The sequence below is a fragment of the Kwoniella pini genome, chromosome 1 (genome assembly GCF_000512605.2).
Source record: "Kwoniella pini CBS 10737 chromosome 1, complete sequence".
NCBI lineage: Eukaryota > Fungi > Basidiomycota > Tremellomycetes > Tremellales > Cryptococcaceae > Kwoniella > Kwoniella pini.
The window spans coordinates 545,596-564,619 of NC_091716.1; the positions used below are offsets into that span (position 1 = coordinate 545,596).

At 38.9% G+C, this 19,024-nt stretch overlaps 8 protein-coding genes across 8 annotated transcripts; 5 read left to right on the plus strand and 3 right to left on the minus strand.

The window, feature by feature from the left end:
- Nucleotides 1-529: 529 nt before the first annotated feature.
- On the minus strand, nt 530-3,096 carry I206_100214 (nuclear protein localization protein 4; the record flags this gene model as incomplete). The annotated part of the gene is made up of 9 exons (XM_019152885.1): nt 530-798; nt 857-986; nt 1,048-1,299; nt 1,355-1,430; nt 1,484-1,810; nt 1,861-2,399; nt 2,461-2,758; nt 2,822-3,039; nt 3,094-3,096. The coding sequence occupies 9 exons, from the start codon at nt 3,094-3,096 to the stop codon at nt 530-532; spliced, it is 2,112 nt and encodes a 703-aa protein (XP_019015023.1).
- A 402-nt stretch (nt 3,097-3,498) lies between these two features.
- Nucleotides 3,499-6,041, plus strand: I206_100215 (uncharacterized protein; the record flags this gene model as incomplete). Its single annotated transcript, XM_019152884.1, has 4 exons — nt 3,499-3,642; nt 3,759-3,896; nt 3,956-5,816; nt 5,875-6,041. The coding sequence occupies 4 exons, from the start codon at nt 3,499-3,501 to the stop codon at nt 6,039-6,041; spliced, it is 2,310 nt and encodes a 769-aa protein (XP_019015022.1).
- Nucleotides 6,042-6,477: 436 nt separating this feature from the next.
- I206_100216 (uncharacterized protein) lies at nt 6,478-7,164 on the plus strand (the record flags this gene model as incomplete). The annotated part of the gene is made up of 6 exons (XM_019152883.1): nt 6,478-6,567; nt 6,627-6,674; nt 6,737-6,744; nt 6,813-6,827; nt 6,900-6,978; nt 7,054-7,164. 6 exons carry the CDS (start codon nt 6,478-6,480, stop codon nt 7,162-7,164), a joined length of 351 nt encoding a protein of 116 aa, XP_019015021.1.
- Nucleotides 7,165-7,596: 432 nt separating this feature from the next.
- I206_100217 (uncharacterized protein) lies at nt 7,597-9,490 on the plus strand (the record flags this gene model as incomplete). The annotated part of the gene is made up of 6 exons (XM_019152882.1): nt 7,597-8,217; nt 8,293-8,447; nt 8,509-8,630; nt 8,718-8,842; nt 8,912-9,328; nt 9,410-9,490. 6 exons carry the CDS (start codon nt 7,597-7,599, stop codon nt 9,488-9,490), a joined length of 1,521 nt encoding a protein of 506 aa, XP_019015020.1.
- Nucleotides 9,491-9,840: 350 nt separating this feature from the next.
- Nucleotides 9,841-13,636, minus strand: I206_100218 (uncharacterized protein; the record flags this gene model as incomplete). Its single annotated transcript, XM_019152881.1, has 14 exons — nt 9,841-9,960; nt 10,036-10,071; nt 10,132-10,283; nt 10,350-10,525; nt 10,601-12,018; nt 12,069-12,148; nt 12,206-12,290; nt 12,349-12,463; nt 12,524-12,685; nt 12,747-12,949; nt 13,011-13,225; nt 13,289-13,375; nt 13,439-13,552; nt 13,618-13,636. The coding sequence occupies 14 exons, from the start codon at nt 13,634-13,636 to the stop codon at nt 9,841-9,843; spliced, it is 2,982 nt and encodes a 993-aa protein (XP_019015019.1).
- Nucleotides 13,637-13,959: 323 nt separating this feature from the next.
- I206_100219 (uncharacterized protein) lies at nt 13,960-15,931 on the plus strand (the record flags this gene model as incomplete). Its single annotated transcript, XM_019152880.1, has 6 exons — nt 13,960-14,034; nt 14,095-14,528; nt 14,596-14,766; nt 14,824-15,044; nt 15,107-15,596; nt 15,685-15,931. The coding sequence occupies 6 exons, from the start codon at nt 13,960-13,962 to the stop codon at nt 15,929-15,931; spliced, it is 1,638 nt and encodes a 545-aa protein (XP_019015018.1).
- Nucleotides 15,932-16,163: 232 nt separating this feature from the next.
- On the minus strand, nt 16,164-16,692 carry I206_100220 (uncharacterized protein; the record flags this gene model as incomplete). Its single annotated transcript, XM_019152879.1, has 3 exons — nt 16,164-16,275; nt 16,335-16,458; nt 16,509-16,692. 3 exons carry the CDS (start codon nt 16,690-16,692, stop codon nt 16,164-16,166), a joined length of 420 nt encoding a protein of 139 aa, XP_019015017.1.
- A 252-nt stretch (nt 16,693-16,944) lies between these two features.
- Nucleotides 16,945-18,886, plus strand: I206_100221 (uncharacterized protein; the record flags this gene model as incomplete). Its single annotated transcript, XM_019152878.1, has 5 exons — nt 16,945-17,004; nt 17,075-17,817; nt 17,896-18,219; nt 18,284-18,499; nt 18,586-18,886. The coding sequence occupies 5 exons, from the start codon at nt 16,945-16,947 to the stop codon at nt 18,884-18,886; spliced, it is 1,644 nt and encodes a 547-aa protein (XP_019015016.1).
- Between the last annotated feature and the right edge of the window lie 138 nt (nt 18,887-19,024).

Here is a 19,024-nt window from a genome sequence, read left to right on the forward strand (position 1 = left end):
AGCGATGAAACAGACTAATATTTCATGTAAATTAGTAGGTGACATTAAACTACTTAGCAGCTAAGTTGGAAGTCTAAAGTGGAGGTTTTACAAGCCAAGAACAAAGCGGGGAATGTTAATGACGTTGATAATCACATGTTCTGTGATCCAATTTCCAAGCTAAACTTTTAAGTTCCGCTCAATACCGCCGGTCATCTTGAATTATGCCAATGTGTGCATGAGATTCATTAGACAGAACTGCAAATCTTTGCATGTGTTTCGATGAACTTGCAATAGGCGAATGACTCACAATATTGATGATGTAGATCCCCATACCCCTGGTCAGGGTCAAAGGGGCCACCCGGAACCTCCGGCTAAAGATTCCTTCAAGGCAAAACCCCACGAAACCCCTCATTCATTCACATAGCCCACAAAATGGAAAGATGTCGACATGTTTCATCGATACATTTGTTAGACCTCGTCGGCAAGTTTAGCGTCAGGCGAGTTAAATCTAATGCATAATGCATATAATGCTATAATGATTGTTGATCTACCCATCAAGCGGTAATCCACAGATGTCACAATCCGATCTACCAGCTTCGTTGACGAATGTACAATGTGGGCAAACTCGCTCTCCACTAGCGCTGGCACTGCCACCTTCAGTCCCACCACCACCACCTCCTCTTGTCTCCCCGCCTGCCGGAGGGTCAACTATACCCATACCGGACAGACTGGACGATGATCCTACTGTGTGAGGGGAATCTATACCCATCTCGCCAAACGCTCTCAACGGTGGATTCGATTGCACGGGTGCGCTCGCTACAAATGGCTTATGTCAGCCGAGATTTACACTTCACGTACTCTATATTCAGCTTACTAGATGAAGAAGATTCCACAATTGTCAGAAGCGTTGACCATCCACCAGAAGCGAAAAGCTCTTCCAGAGCATTCTTGTCAGAAGGATGCGCATGCATAGTCGCAGCTCTGCAGAGGACCTTTTGTTCTGCCTGGGTGATCAGAAGCTAGTATTAGCGGTGCACATGAGGCCAGCTCGACGACGCGACTTACCAGCGAGAAAAGGCCCTGCATGCACAAGAACGCAACGAGATGCCAATCGCTCAACCACTTTTTGACTTCATCTTTGATACGCTGAGGCCAAGTTCCAGTATCACTAATATCGGAATCAGATCCACGAAGTATCCCGCTCAGTTGCGAAATCACCATTTCCAGTGATTGATCATGCAGGCCAGGTCGATTTTCGGTAGGAAATGAGTTAGAGAGGAACAGCGGAGAGGGATCAAGGGGGAAACCGTGAGTGAGCTACATATGTTGTCAGCTTGATTCCTGACAGGACCAATGACAGAGGACAGCTCACATTGACGAAGAGATATTCAACGGGGAAAGTAGGCTTGGCAGGTTGTTTGACTTGTAACCCATATTCATTTTTGTAACTGCAAATGACATGAGCTACAGCGCGGACCGCAATACTACCCAGTTAGCTCACCTGTAGAACACCTCCGGTATGTATTCCCCTTCTCCTGGTTTCCTGACCCTCACTATACCTGGATCGACAGAGGCCTCGACTATACCAGCCTTCACCATTGCTTCAGCGTTTTCCGACGCTTGCCAAGCCAATACACCGATACCTCCATCTTCGTCTCCTGTTAGACAACATGTGACGAAACGCGACGAGAAGTGGCCGGTTGGTGACATCTTGCTGGGTAAGGGATGTGATATCTGGTACGCTGCTGATAAGAGCATTTCAAGTGATGAAGCGGTATATGATTGAGCGTGGCGTTTGTATAGTGTCTTAGTTATATCATCCGGTTGTCTGTAGCGTGATATCAGCTGGGCCTCCGGCGGCGTTCGAAAACAACTCACGGCGTCAGATCCGTATATATCATACCGACAACGGACAGACCCTTATCACACCAACTAGCGATCTCGCTGACCCTCTCTTCATCATTCCAAGGTGTCTCGACCGTCAGTCCATCCAATTCGCCTTCTTGCTTCGGTTCCCATACAGCTTCTACAACAGTCTTTACTCCCATAGGGACTTTGTCATATTTGTCGTGTCGACCAATTAAGAATGCTAATCGTTGAGTACCTGTTCTTCTCCATGCTGATAAAATCCCATCTATTATAGCGGGACTTGCAAATTCGATGTGATCGACCATACGATATGTTTGGGATTGTAAAGTTACGGCTGAAGGTTGACATGTGGAACAAATACCAGCTGGGAAAGGGGGGTGCGATCCCGAAGGACACGGATCCATGACTGACAACGATAATGGGTCCAAAGGTGGTAAGTCTGTTGCAGCTGTCTGAGATGCTGGTCGTGACGATAGAAGTTTACGCAGGTATGCGTGATATGATAAATGTTTGATTTGGTTGCTTGCTTGATATTTGGCATCGTATGGCTGGAACGATCCCATTCGTCAGCTGATTTCAGTCGAGCTTGACTAGAGTCATATCACTGACCTCAAGAGGCATACAATAGTCACACATTCCCTTCTCACCATGTCTACAGAAATCCGGATCTCTTTTCCTTTTGATCTTTCCATTTTTGCTATACCAGTACAGGTCGATATCGGGTTCCTGCACATGCGATAAATCCTTCAAAGGTATGGTATTTGGTAGTGGAGGATCAGTATGTGTATGTGGATGAGAAGGATCAGGTTGAGACGGGTGAGGGTGAGATGTTGTAGCTTGAGTTGTAGGATGTGATTGAGGATCTGCTGAGATCGGTTTATAAGATAGGAAAAGTAGGTCTCCGTGGCTTCGTGATCGACAAGTAATCAGCACAGAGCTGTGACGAGAGGTTGTTACAAGGCTGACATACCTGAATCCCATATCTCCCACTGTCCTCCCCACCAAAGCTGAAAATGGAACGCTTTCACCGCTTGAACCAGGTTGATTACTAAGTTTCAAAGTCGACGGATCAGGTTGTTCATCTGATTTAGGTATTCCATTTAACATGAGCTGAGCAAAATCCTCTCCGGGAGTAGTAGGTTCGACATTGATACGAGCTGTACCTGCCGGTGAACGTATACGCAACAGCTATAAAACTCAAAGTCAGTACGAGCGGCGGAAAGTTGCTGAAGATGGACTTACCATATTGATCGAGGTCGACGACTGATCGATAAGTCAATCTGTAGGGAAAAGGGAAATGGACGAAAGAGAAGGATGGTGAGGTCTCAGAAGAATTTGACGCTCTGATATACCCTGTATCTCTCCGTATCTGACACTTGAAGAGATGAAAGAATAATTGAGAATGGTTTTAGTGCCCAACGACACAAACGTCAGCGTAACTTAGTTAATCTGTACGTCACTAGGCCAATTTCACTTTCCCACGGTCAACCTATTTCCACGACGCGTCTCATAGTAATGTTCAAAGTGAATATAAAAGAGGTTGATTATTGATTTTGATTTTGATTTTCCTCTTACAACATCTTTGGCAAGCTACAAACAAACCAATGCTGCCTATATAGTAAGACTTAGGCGTCTCCTTCTCCGGTTATGACTTCGAATACGAGTAAGATCGGTAAAGCAAAGATAGAGAGTGCAGTGCAATTCAGTACGAAGGTTGAAGAATACGTTCGACATGGCAAGACCGCTTTAAGAGAGAGAGATTGGGCGGAAGCGATGATTCAGTTCAACAAGGTGAGTTGCACCGATACAATGATATTAAATGAAATCCTCACAACGTATCATGTCGGTGACGTCGCGAAGGGTATCTTCATGAACCACCACTGATTCGGTGGCAACACGGCATATAGGCCATCACTTATCACGGAAAGCGAAACCTGACTCTATGGGATTGGAGGGTCAGAGCCATGATAGAGATGCCTGAATGGCATAGTACAGCCTACCAGGTTACTCAAATGATGGTCCAGCAGTCCCCAGACGACTACAGGGTAGGTCACCATACTTAAGTCAAATCGGTACAGCTCTTTGCGCTGACTTTATCATATAGGGGTACTACCGTCAAGCAAAAGTCTTGTTGAAGATGAATGCTATCGATGCAGCCTTGGCAGCAGCTATCAAAGCTGTAAAGGTAGGGCCAACGAAGTCTCAAGATGAGACACTAAACAGGGCGCTGCAGAGGTTTAAAGCGGACTTGATCATTTCTCAACACGAACATCACCAAAAGCGAGCTGCATACAGTGCAGAAGAGAAACAAAAGGTTGAAGCAGCTAAGATGGCCGCTAAGAAATCCAAGATGAATTTCATCCACCTCCTTTCTCCTGATATTATCATCAATATCGCTGAAATTGGTTCGGTAGACAATTACGGCTTTACTCACAAAATGGCAGGTGTATGTAGAAATTGGAGAAACATCTTGTTGAATACTGGAACACTTTGGAATACCCTTGTACTCGGCAAGAAAAGGGTGATGGACAGAGTGAAGTGTTGTGTAGAAAGGACGAAAGGAAATATCAAAGAAATCATCGTCAAATCCGAATTCGAAATATTTAGACTGACGGATATAGACCAAATACTCAAGCCTTATTTGAAAAATACAAGAAGATTGACTATAGATGGGGATGCTACTAAATTTAGTAGGCATTGGCAAGGCGAATTTCATCATCTCAATTATCTAAAGATCAAATCGACATCATACGAAGCTTCTGATCTTGTATATCGATTACTTGCCTTCGACGCGGATGGATTGGAAGAGTTGGATCTTGAAGGTGGGAGGTATGAACATATCTTCAACTCAGAATTTGATCGAAATCTGCAAGATCCGGATCATCGAGTCATAAGCCCTGGCGATCCACCGTTTTGGACAGAACATGCCTCCAAGCACCTTTCGTCGGTTCATACTTTCCGCATAAAGAATTGCTTGGTTGCAGCCGCATACCCGGATCATTCGGAATTGATCTGTCATTTTCCAAAATTGGAAACGTTCGAAATGGTTAATGTCCATTGGGAATCAAATTCTGCGTTGATCGATACGTCCTCCAAAGCGTATATCTGGTCTCAGAAACGAAGACCTTTAGAAATTGATCTGGGTTATCTCAGATCATACAATGTCTCAGGTCAGATAAGAAACTTGGGATTGGGCGAAATACACGCACCCAATCTTCACCATCTCGACCTTTGGTCAGCCCATCCCCTTGGATCTCCTCTGATTGCTCCACACTTGTCTACGCCTGGTCTCGCCGATGCCCTGTCAAAGCTTCTCAGTCTGGATGTTGGCAAATGTACGATCGACATCGGGGATTTGAGAGATGTCCTGATAACATTGCCTTCTCTCAAGTTCCTGAATGTATCTTATTGCTCTTTAGATAACTCCTTCCTGGAATTGCTGGAGAGAAAAGGAAGCGATAAAGATCTGTTACCTAATCTTACAGCTCTCTCAATAGCTGGGAACTCTGAAATCAGATCAGGAGCCATCAGGAGATTCGTTCTTTCTCGCACGCCAAATGGATTGAAACCCACAAATCGACCAACAGAACCCGTAAAAGGAGGACCCTTCAGACCGTCTGTTCCAGTAAAGTCAGCTTTTGGACCGTCTAAACCGAAATCACAACCAGCAACCTCGTTGAACCAAGCACTCACCGCACAGAATCTTACCACGTCGAAACCTGTTAGTACTGTCGAAGCGAAGAAGATACTGCCAAGTATCCAATGGTTATGTTTAGACAATTGCGATAGTATTGAGCCTGAGATAGTCGACTATCTACGACGTAAAGTGAGGTTCATTTCCAATCTATATAGTACAGCAATAGTCGAAGCCCGTGTAAGAGGGAAAGGGAGATATAGCTGGATGATGGAATTCGACATTGGGTGTGGGAGCGGTGAGAAAGGCTGCCAAGTACGGAGGTTACCTGGTAAGCTGTTTTTGCAGTGATTCAATATTGATGCTAACTCAAGATGCTTGATGCGTAGGCTCGAAAGATGGTTACTATATACATCATACTTGTCAACAAGCTGGTCCAAATGATACACAGGTACCAGGGTGGACGCAATTAAGTCAGAGTCAAAGTCAAAGTCAGGGTTTACATGGTGGTTTTCTAGGTAGTATGATATCTTCAGGTAGTCTTAAGGGTTTCTAAGCAATATTTCACGTCAATTGTCTTTGTGAGCTGTCTTTCTCTGGGAAATGGGCTCCAATTTGCGATAGCTGGCTAATGAACGTTCACTGTAGGTTGTAATCATATCCACCTTGTTGCTTGTACACTTATTGTCGATGTCAGATGACATACAAATCTCCACGATGAATTATGATAGACATCAACGGCCTGAAGAGATCCTTTCTCGATTCATCCCTTCTTTGGCTTGATACCAGAAAGCCTCCTTTCTGGAATTGCCCCTTTAATCGGGTCACTGTTATTTACGACTAATGGGCACTATCATCGCGGGTCATTTTTGCTCATTTGAGATAATATATTGATTTAACCAAGTGAACAGACACTTGATTTCACTGACAACTACTAACTCTTAATAAGCAATAATAATCATAGAAGTTCAATCAAAGCAGACTGTATCAAAATGCAAGCTCCTTCAGGCGGTGGATATGGTGGAGGAGATGGTATAACAGGACCACTTAATCCATTTGTCGTAACTCCACCTCCTCCAGATGTACGTTCAAATTCAATTCATCCAATACTTTGTGAATACTTATAATCGTTCTAACATAGGCAAAAGAAGATGAAATTCCAGGATACGTTAAAAGGTTCGGAGCTTATGTGAGTGATTTAAATTACTTATAAAACCGAAATCCGACTTTATTAATCAAGTTTAAAAATAGCATACATTGTAAGTTATATAAAGTTTAATTAAAGTATAATTTCATACTTATTTTAAAAGTTTTGAATGATCTACAGAACAGAAGGAGTATTGTAAGTTTTTTCTTCTGGATTTTGTTCAAGAATATGTAAGGGAATTTTGATAATATTATTTGTTTGAATTAGTTTACCTGCTGGTACACTTTTACCTAAAGGTGCTTCCTTTGCTATGCAATCAACAATTGATTTTGGATTACATTTCCCTGTGAGTTTGTTTTTCAAAAAATGATTATGAAATTTCTTGAAAATTAATCTGATATTTCGTATTTGGTATCATTAGAAAGGTACGAAAGTACCTGGAGGCTTCCTTTTACCTGTTAGTGTAGTTAAGAAAAATGACAAAGAGAAATTACCTCCTCCAGAAGAAAATCCATTTTGTATTGTCCAATAACATATTTGTCTTGATACACCTATGATTAGCGTACTAAGTGCGTAATAGCGTATTAAATGTTATTGTATGTATTTAGATCATACACTTCACCTCACTTGTATGCATATCCTTCATTTTGATGACTGATGTTAGTGTAGATCTAGAAGAAAGGAAGATTACGAATGATTTACGTAAGGTATGACGCGAGTGTTACGATAACTGCGTGGTTGAGTGACGCGATGAAGCAATGACCATTAATTCACTTTGGCAGTCATATATGCTCTTCTCTGTTCTTTTGTTCTCAACACAAAAAGACAACTAGAGTCGTTTTTCAAGCTGCTATCAATTACTCGCATCGACTTGACAGTGAAATAACTCCAACTCACTTCTCACCCTTGGGGAATTCAAACAACTTCGGATTACCTCGCTTTGCTCTTCCCTTCAACCCTCATCATGTCAAATCCCCCATTTACTTCATCATCTCAATCTTCCACCTCTTCTTCCAAACCAATCCCATCATTATCCTCTCCTGTAGCTTCATCTTCCAATTCAGTCTCATCATTATCAACATTCGGTACACCAACTTCAAGAATTTCAAAGAAAAAACCAATAGGACTTGATATTTCAAAATCTATACTAAAACCAACAAGAGCTGCACCAGGTTTACCAGATTCAAATGGTAATAGTAATGAAAATGGATTTTCATTAAAAGATGAAAGATCTGAAGCAGATAGATTAAGAGAAGAAATTGCAAATTTACAATTATCTTCTTCTTCTTCTAATTCTTCAAAATCATTTTCAAATAATAATAATAATAATAACAATAATAATTTATCATTACCTGATTCACCTATTAATAGTAATTCACAACATTCTGATTCTTCAACTACAAATTCAATTTCAATTAATAAGAAAAAAATCAATAAAAAAACAAGTTCTAAACATAAAGATAAAGATGGTGAAGATTTAGTTAAAGATGAAGATTTAGAAATTCTTGATGAATTAGGTGCTGGAAATGGTGGAACTGTTACAAAAGTTTGGAATAAAAAAAGAAATTGTGTAATGGCTAGAAAAGTGAGTTTATCCCTAAGACTTAAATATGCTAGAATGTTCGAATTCATGTTTGTACTGATACAATTTGAATGCTAGCTCATCTTGGTAGATGCAAAGCCATCAGTTCGAAAACAGATTTTAAGAGAATTACAAATTATGAATGATTGTAATTCTCCTTATATAGTAGGATACTATGGTTGTTTCCCAGTCGATGTGCATGTTGGGATTGTAATTGAGCTTATGGATGCTGGGTTAGCTGCTCCTTTTATCGTCTTCATCCGGAGGCCGCCAAGCTGATATACATCATGTTAGATCACTCAACGATATTTATCGACAAAATGGGCCTATCCCGATAGAAGTTGTAGGCAAGGTCGCAGAAGCAGTATTACATGGGTTAATGTATCTCTACGATGTACATCGAATTATTCATAGGGGTATGTGTAATATAAAAGTCCCTTTGTACTTCCAGACCGTGCGAATATGGTGGCTGATGGTGATTTTCCGCTTTTATCGTTCTGTAGATATTAAACCGTCAAATATACTGGCCAACACCAACGGCGAAATCAAGATTTGTGATTTTGGAGTTTCAGGTGAACTGATCAATTCAATAGCAAATACATTTGTCGGAACAAGTACATATATGAGTGTGAGTAAAGTCGACCATTGCCACCGCTACGATGTGTAGGCCATTGGCTAATTGATTTGATTAATATAGCCTGAGCGTATTCAAGGAGCACCATATACGATAAAATCTGATGTTTGGTCATTAGGAATCTCTTTAATCGAATTAGCTTTAGGTAGATTCCCATTTACAGATTCACAAGATCAAGAAGATCAAGATCAAGATAGTGAAACGGAAGATGAATTTGATGAAGATGCTACATTACCTCTAAATACACAAAGACCTAAAATTTCAATTAACAATAATAAAGAAAAAAGAAAATCAAAAGGAGTTAGTTTAGCAGGAGGAGGACATACAATGTCAATTTTAGATTTATTACAACATATTGTTAATGAACCTGCACCTAAACTTTTTAGTAGGAAAAAACAATTTCCTAATGAAGCTGTTATTTTTGTTGAAAATTGTTTATTTAAAGATCCTGGACAAAGAAAATCTCCACAGGATTTACTGGTAAGTCAGCTCTTCACCATGCTTCTAAGCACCCTCATGGGAAGTACACGAGCTGATATGAGTTCTGTTGATACCGATTAGGCATCAGATTGGATATCGAAATCTACAATTACTCAAGAAGATCTTAAAGTTTGGGCTCAATCGACAATTAGTAAAGACTGAAACATAATCTAACGACATGTTGTATATATCCCTTTTCCCAGTATAGAAATCCTTCAAAGATTTATCATACCTTCTGTGTACCATCGTTGTCTTTTTTGTAATGTATATATCCTCATTAGAACTCCCAGTAAAGTGTTAAACAGATTCGACGAGTTGAAGTAAATTAAATAGCCAGACGGAATAGCATTGAGTCCTTGAGCATGTATGTCATTGTAGCTTTGGTGAAATTCTTTACTATACATAATGTTTTGTACATAAAGGTTACTTTTCTAAGTGAAGTGACATGCTTGACTTTAGTGTTTATACTTACATATTAAATGAAACTGCATATCATATTAAAATATCATAACTTAAATCTCTTGTTGTCTTTTCCATTTCTTCCAATCTATTCTATCTCCTCCTGAACGTGATTTAGTAGGTTTATCAATTTTGATCAAATGTCTCATTGTAGGTCTACCATGTGGACAATTCTATATGAGATAAGAAATTGAGGTCAACATTTTTATTAAAGTGATAAGATGGAAAAAAAAGGAATATAATTTTACCCAAGGTTGATCAATTGTACCCATATTTTTAAGAAGCTATCAAACAGCATATTAGGAATTATTCACATATGATGAATAAATACTTTCAAAACTCACATTAATCATTTGTAATTTTGTTAAACTTTTACCAATCATAATACTTTTTCTACATGCTCTCATTGCAAACATTGATCTTGCTTTTGAACATCTAACCATTTGACCTTGTGTAATTGAATTATCACTTAATAAATGAAGTAATTGTTCAAGATCTATAATTAAAAATAATCCAAAATCAATTCAAAAAAGTCATTCGTGATCCCAAGTAATTGACTAACCTTTAAAATCAAATATAGTTTCTTTACTAATTGGCATAGAAATTAAATTTATACGTTCACCTTTACCTGGTAAAGCATCTTCATTAATTTTAACATCAAATCCATTTTTTGATAATATATCTAAATTTTCAATTGCAATAATTTCATCACTTGCAGTAAGTTGTAATGGTCTAGGTCTTAAAGTAATCAAAATTTCAATTAATACTTATACAGTTATGTTTAAATTGTTTTTTGGAATTTTTGAAACTCACTTTATTAAAGCTTGTCCTTTTATTATTGTTGTTCTTTGTAGAGTTTCAAAATTATATTTCTCATCTGAAGCATGTTGATCAATTATAAATAAATCATCAGTTTCTTGTATTTCTTCACTTTTTTGATTGATTTTTGCCGAATGAACAAGTCTAGCAATTATAAATCCTTTATTGAATTGACCTAAAACTTCCATTTTATTAAAATCTTCTTTTGAAATTACTCTATTTAAAGCTTCTTCAGCTAATTGCATATTTTTATTAGATAAACCAGCTGCATCAGTTAATGCACCTTCTTTCACTTTATTAAGAGCATTTTTAAGTTTTATGTTTTGACGCAAATTGTTTTTCCCCTTTGATTTAAAGCGAAGTTGTAATCTAGGTAAATTAAAAGATAATTTAATTTCACCCTGAGTTGTCGTTGTGGTAATTTCATCTCTATACGAACTTGATTTTCTTCTTGTTTTGGGCCTTTCATCTTCCTCGACTGTGTATTCCTCCCTTTCATTCGCTACTTTGGCTTCCACATTCTCTCTTGCAGTTATGACTTCTGTATCTGTCGAAGAGTTACTTCTATCATCCTCAAATAACGGTTCTTCGGGTGGTCTACCACTTTTCATTACGATCACTTCCTCTTCTCCGTCTTGTTCCATACATTGACTCTGGTCAAGATGATGACTTTCCTTTTCTTTGGGTTCCGATGCCACCGATTCTAGCTCATCTACTTCCATATCATCATTCGTATCAACATCGACAGCAAGCCCACTTGCTGCGTCATCATCTGATTCCTCTTCGGAATCACTATCTCTCGCCACTGCATTTTGACTCGCATAACCTTTCAGCCTTTCCCTCAAGTCTAGCCTAGCTTCTCTTGTACTGGGTCCAGGTCCCGCTCGGGCGCTCGAGCTTTTCTTATCCGGCGACCAAGAAGCTTTTGTGGTATTCAGCGTTTGCTGGACTCGACGAGATACAGATAGGGGTGGTGCTTGCACTTTTGAAACATCATTGCGCGATGATGGCCTCGATGGCCGAGACGGTCGGGAGTTGCCTGTTGAAGAGGGTTGAGATAGTTCGTATTCACCCTCAGATTCAGTTTCGATCTGTATTACGGGTGAAGACCGGCTTCTATTTGATGCTTTAGCCACAAATATCTCATCGGCCGCTTCCTGATCGAGTTCTGTTTCCTTGTCTTCACCTATCATGCTTTGTGGATATTCCTCATTTTGATTTGGTCCTGCCTTTTCCACCTCAGCCTCCGGATTATTTGAGTCATTGTGAACGTCGGGTTCTGTCGTATCGACAGACATCCTGCCATATTGCAAAAGCTGGGATTGAGTCTGGCGTATAGTCTTGACTGTCTGAGTAGCACCGCCGACGGCAAAAGTAGATCGGGAAGGTTGAAAGTATTCATCAAGAGCGATCTGACTCCGTGTTAGCGCTGATTGAGACTAAAATCGATGGACAAGCTCACCTTCAAGGTTTCAATCAATTTATCTTCGCTATGAACGAATATAGTCCGCTTATCGGGACTGACATTGATATCGAGGCTTTCTAACATGATTTGTCAAATTAGCTTCATCAATTAAGACCATATCAAGACCGACTTACGAGGCGGTATCTGAAAGTCCAGAATAGCCATGGGCACCTGATGTGTGTTGAAAGTCTTATACACTTCATTTATTGCTCGAGCGACCTATTAATAAGCGATAGGTTAAGACATCAGATGATAAATCAGAGTAGGCTTGACTGACACTGGTCAAATTACATGGTCTACCATTGGTGAAGTAGAACTGTCTATCTGCACTAGATCTACCTTGACCCCATTGTGCTGAAGAAATGAGCCCGACCACTTTGATGATTTGAGTGCTAATTTCATCACAATGAGCGTAAGTTGGAAGTTACGAAATGGTTTGGACACGAGCTTACGTTTCAGAGATACCTTCTCGTCTTGCCATTACTCGATCGATATCCACTTCAAGTTCAAGATCAATATCCTGTACACCCTCTAAAGCTTTATGTCCCCATACAGCACTGACAGAAGCCCTGAGGGACCCCCTTCCATCCGTAGACAATTGAACGTTTCGTTTGCTGAAGGATCAGTCCATTAGCCCTTTGAGCTATCCGTTGATATTGTTCGTACCAAGCTTACCCTGTCTTACCAGCTGCGATACTTTCAACTTTCAACCTTACTCCATTCCTCCCGTCAGATAGAGATACACTAGCGGGAACCAACGCATATGCAGTAAGTAATGTTAAAGCCTTTGTAAGCTCCCTTTTGACTGTTCTTTCAAATTCTTTTCGCCTGACTGGAAGTGGTACAAAAAGTCCAGTGAGCGTTATGGTTGTACCTCGCTATACCGTCAAGTAAGCTACTCTGGTCCATATTCCAGTAAAATCAAAGAAAAGGTCTTACCGGTCTAGCTATCCTACCAGAAGAGTCTGTAACCCGTCCGTCTCTACCTAACTTGATGATTGCCCCCATTGGAGCAGATTCCTTTGTCGAAGTCACCACAGTAACATTCTCACATAATGCACAAAGAGCTGAAAGTGCTTCTCCCCGAAATCCAAAAGTCGTGACTTTATACAAATCTGATAAGGATGGTAGTTTCGATGTGTGGTGCTTCAAAGCTAAAATGATGATCATACATTAGCATTAGTATAGATACAGAGTAGCTGGTAGATCAAATGTACCGATATACTCCCAATCACTCTCAGCTATTCCCGAACCGTTATCTGCGATTTCAATACTATCCAAACCATTATCCTTTATCCGAACATCTGCGCAATTATTTAATCGATTAGGATTTTTGTAATTCGATGTCGCGTATCTGAAAGACGTACCTATAGAGGTTGCACCCGCATCCAAACTATTTTCAACAAGTTCTTTAATAGCTCCTTGTAGATCCAAGATTACTTGACCGGAATGTATACGATGAACGGATTCGGTATCGATAGCTACGCGTCGGATGCTATTCAGTCAGCAACAGAAACGTTCGACGAGTTGGCCGAGGATAGTATACCTTTGATTGATCCGCCCATCCTGCTCAGTCTTGCGACGAGCTTAATGAAATTCAATGGCTTGTCCCGTGATTAGGATTGATGAAAGAATGTTGAGATTATTATGTACATTGCTTCGAAAAAAGAAGATTGCAATAGGTCTGGACGACCTCCACTTTACATGTTTGTTATTCATCCTTATTTTCATAGAGTCTTTTATGAGTGCATTTTCAACAGTCTACATTGTCGCCCTACATCAGGTGTACCTTGAGAAAATCGCAGACTGTCCGCTTTCAACCCACGACAGCACTTGCTCTCTTACCAATCCGAACTCCACACTGAAAGGGTCAAACTGTCTGTAGGATATGTCCGATATCACGATCGATGATGTTGCTGTCGAATGCTCCTCGATGCAGGAGGACGAAATCACCGTTCTTGAGGTATGTCGTTCCATTCTTCGTACACCCAATGAAGCTCACGAATGATCAACCCTATCGCAGTCCATATATCCTTCCCTAATCACTGTCCATGAGAATCCGGATGACAAACCAGGTCGTCTTCTGTCCCTTACAATACCTATAGCTTTTGCCACCCCTCATGAAATTCACCTAGATACCATCTCGGGACCATCTGCATCACTACAATTATCTCATTTACCCCCGCTTGTCCTTAGAGTACTGCTTCCAAGTGTCTACCCCTTAGAAGAAGCACCTCGACCTATTCATCTCAGAGCACCTATACCGGGTGGGGAAAAAGCTGGAAACTGGTTACCGAAGCTTAAGCTGAGACAAATTCAAAACAAGCTTGTCGAGATGTGGGATGAAGAGAAACAGCTCAATGATGAAGGTATGGGCATCATTTGGAGATGGTGGGAATGGGTTGGTACGGGCGACTTTTTAACTGATTTAGAGATGTATAACGGTTCTTCCCTTGAGTAAATCACATTGTTCTTTTTTTTTTTTGAAATAGACTGCTTCGCTAACTATTTGATGATATACTAGATTATCTATATCGCCCTTGTTATCTCCATCGACCTTTCATACTATGCTCAAGACTTACAATGCAAGTCAAATACATTCCGATTTTCGTCAGACTGCCTTTTCGTGTTCAATTTGTCTTGAAAATCGAAAAGGGAAAAGTTGTGTGCAGATGCCAGGGTGCGGTTGTGTCTTGTGAGTCTCATGTACAATATGACGCCTTGCATGTCACTTCCTGACATTTCATAACAGCTGTACGCCATGTCTCAGTTCTTGCTGGTCGTTAGCTATCACCGAGGGATCGTTAGAAAACGTTTCGTGTCCTAGTGTTTCATGTACGAAACAGCGAGCTTTGCGCGAGCGGGGTGCAGCAATGGATAACGATGTTACTGCAGATTTGGTCGAAAGTGTTGTTGGAAGTAGTCTTAAAGATAGATGGGAAGATGTCAAGGAGAAACGAAAAGCTGAAATAGGTAAGCTTTTTGATTTTTGAGTGATCTCAAGAAGGATCCTTCTGATTAGCGATCCCTTTCAGATCCATCGTATACTATATGTCCGAGACCATCGTGTCAAGCTGCCGTCCCTGCCCCTGATGTCCCTGTCTCCATAACATTCGATTCAAGATTCACTTCAAAAATTATTCGTCTATCCGAGATCTCATCAACAGCTACTGAAAGTACGTTATCATCAGAAGCAAATACCAAAACAGACTCGACCATACCGACTGAAGATCGATGGGCACGTCATAGATCATGTCCTAAATGTTCTTATTCATTTTGCCTGTATTGTAATGCAACATGGCATGGACCGCATACACCTTGTGCATTCCCTCAAACATCTTTGATCGTATCGGAATATCTCGGTTATCCTGAAGGCAGTGAAGGTAGATCAAGGATGGAAATGAAAAGAGGAAAAGCCAATTTAGAAAGAATGGTAGCTAAGTATTTTGAAGATGAAGCGAATAAAAGTTGGTTGGAAAGTAAAACTAGACCTTGTTCAGGTTGTGGTGTACGAGTTGAGAAAAGGTGAGTCGGGCTGTCATGCTTGATTCAGCATGATTGCTGGAATCGGTTATGAACATTCATGCTAATTATGCTATGCTAAATTTGATAGCCATGGATGCAATCATATGACTTGTGGTAGGTGTAATTCTCATTTCTGTTACAGATGTGGAGATCCTATAAAACCTACGGACCCTTACAAACATTTCAATACACCTGGCAAATCATGTTATCAGAAATTATTTGATCAAGAAGAGATTGATCGTTTTCAAAGAGAAGCTGCAGGTGGTGAAGTTGTGGGTGGTGAAGGTGGAGCGGATGAAGATTGGAGAGAGTTTAGAGGTATATGGGAGTGGTGACAGTCCCATAAGCAGCGTTATAATATCTTGCACAGTATTACCGCTACAATACTTAGCTGTTCAGTGCAATCCGGATGAAACATGTTTTACAAAGCGGTAGTCCATTTTTAACCAATTCGATACTATTTTGTGAGATTTTGAAGAAATGATTGTGATAGTATAGGGTATATTCGTATGCTAGGTGATATATTTATGTTTGAGGGTGTTTCGTCAATTTTGGCTCTAGATCTCTCTACTGCTCGTCCTCTCCTTCGTGCTCTTCATACCCATCCGAGTTCTCCTCATCATCATCATCCGATTGATGCTGAGTTGGAGCCGCAGGCTGTTCACCAAATCCTTCTGGCCTATAAAAATATTGTATATCAGCGAGCAAAGCATTCATTCATTCTATCTGGATACCTACCACGCTCCAGCTTTTTTCCATTCCTTGATATCTGATTTATCCATTATATGAACTATCTCACCTACTAATCTACCACCTTTATCTTCAGGATCGATAGGAAAAAGGTTAACAATAGCGAAATCACCTAACAGTATAGCATAAGTCTAAAAGTCTTCTGGATAATAAGCAACTAACCCCTCATTATGATTAATGATTTTATCCTTCTCAATTTTGACGAAGCTTCCACTAGCCTCTCATTCCCTTCTGTATCTTTGCATAACCAATTATTGGATCCTTGAGGCGATTGAAGATTTACTAGGTATTGATTTAAAGGTAGAGGTGGAGCGAACGACGGTGGCGATGGAGGTCTTCGAGGCATTCTGTTATCTATGTAGAATTAGTATCTGTATAGGCTATGCAATGTGATGATCAGACAATTCTCGATATGTTCTCTCTACTTTGTTATGGGCTCGAAGGAATTTGACACCCCTCGACGGTTGGTTACTTCCAACGGAAAAGGGCTTCTCCGGTTTGAGGCTCAACTATAACAACAATGAACTATCTATGTATTGCTATCCTGTTATTGTCAATAATTGTATCATGTCAGTCTATATCCAATACTAATCAAAAGATGTCACAGCCTCTTGATCAATCTAGTACTGATTCTCACATTTGTCAAAGATGTCATCAGGTTAGTATTTTATCCAGTATTTTCGATATCAATCATGATATACACTAAACTACCTTTACATTGAATATAGCCATTACTACTGGATCCGTCAATTCAAAATATCAGTTCATCTCAATTGAATTTAATCACCTCATCACTTCCAGATAATTCAGCTTCATCTAAATTATCATCTTCATCAAAATTATCATCGTTACCACCAAATTCTCAACAAAGTGGAAAAGTATGGGCAGAAGCTAATTCAATTTCTTCAAATTCAAATTCAAAAGGAGTTGGAGAATCGTTTATTCTTTTATCTGAATCATCATTACTTCCTACACCTTCTGAAAGAATAAAATCAACCCAAAATAATAATTTTGATTTATCATTAGATGGAAAATTACCTAAATCAAATTCAACAAATTTAATTAATCAATTAAATCAAATTATTTCAAGTAATACATCAATTTCACATCCATTATGTACTGAATGTACTTCAATTTTAACAATTGAATTTCAAAAAATTGCAGAAGAATTAAATAAAGAAAGAGATGCTTATATAAATTTTGAGAATCAAATTCAAAGAAATAGGGAAAAACAAAATCAGAAAAATAAAAATCAAAAAAGTAGAAGTGAAAACGAAGGATTAGGAGAATATGATATTGAAGGTAATGATGAAGAATGGCAGGAATTAATTGAAAAAAAAAAGGAATTAGAAGAAGAAGAATTGAATCTACGGAATATATTAGAAGAAAGAGAAAAGGAATTGGAAAAAGTACAAAAAGAGGAAGAGAGAGTTAAAAAGGAAGAAGAGGAAGTTGATAAAGAAGAAACTGAGTGAGTGTGATTGTAACTTGACGTAATTGAGCTCGAGATTTCTGAACTTCGTCGTGCTAAATTATTGAAATACTTTAGATACCTATTACAACACTCTGCTTTATCGACCAATCTATCACATCTAAAATCCACTTTATCTACTGCACAAACACACCTTTTACTATCTAAATCCCTGTTATCTCATTTAGAAAGTACAAATGTATATAATGTTGCATTTCAAATTGGTCATGTCCCTCTTGATCCCTCTTCTTCTGGAGGTAATGGAATAACAGTAGGAACTATAAATGGATTGAGATTAGGAGGTAGACCAATTGTAGAATGGGAAGAAATTAATGCAGCTTGGGGATTAACTGCTCTTTGTTTAGATAGAATTGCTGATAAAGTTGGATACGTATTTACATCGTGAGTAATACATTTTGTCATCTAAGCTGAAATACTTAGCTGAATGCTATCTGTTCTGATATAGTTATAAAATCGTTCCATTGGGTTCTTATTCAAGAATAGAAGAATTACAACCTTCTAAAAATATTTATGAACTTTATGCATCTTCAGAAATTTCACCTGCAAGATTATTACAAAATAGAAGATTTAATTATTCAATGATAGCTTTTTTAAATTGTTTAAAACAATTAATTGAATTTGGTAAAAAAAATGGAAAAGGTTGGGCAAATAATAATATTGAGTGAGTTCAAAAGTAGTTTTATTTGTAGTCAGTCTATTTATTTAAAAAAACAACAAAATAATAATGAAAAAATGGGTTCTATATAGGATTTATAAAGATAAAATTTCAAATCATTCAATTAAATTACCTGGAATTTCTTCAATGCCATTAACACTTCCTTCAATGTCAATAATGGGTTTAGGTTCAACTTCTTCTTCTTCTAACAACAATAATAATAATAATAATTCAAATCAAAATAGTAATAATAATAATAATAATTCACAAGATAAAGATAATTCAGCAGAAGAAAATTGGACAAAAGCATGTAGAGCAATTTTAATTGTACTTAAAAGGATTTTAATGGTTGAAAGTCAAATGGATAGAGGAAATTCAAATTTTAATGTATAAGTTTTTTAAAACTTTTTTTCAAAAGCTTGTTGTATATTTTCAAAATGTTGTAATTAATATCAAATGATCAGATTGAAAATGCATTTTTGTATGATATGCAAGCATGATGAAGTATAGTAATGTACAAGCTAACAAACT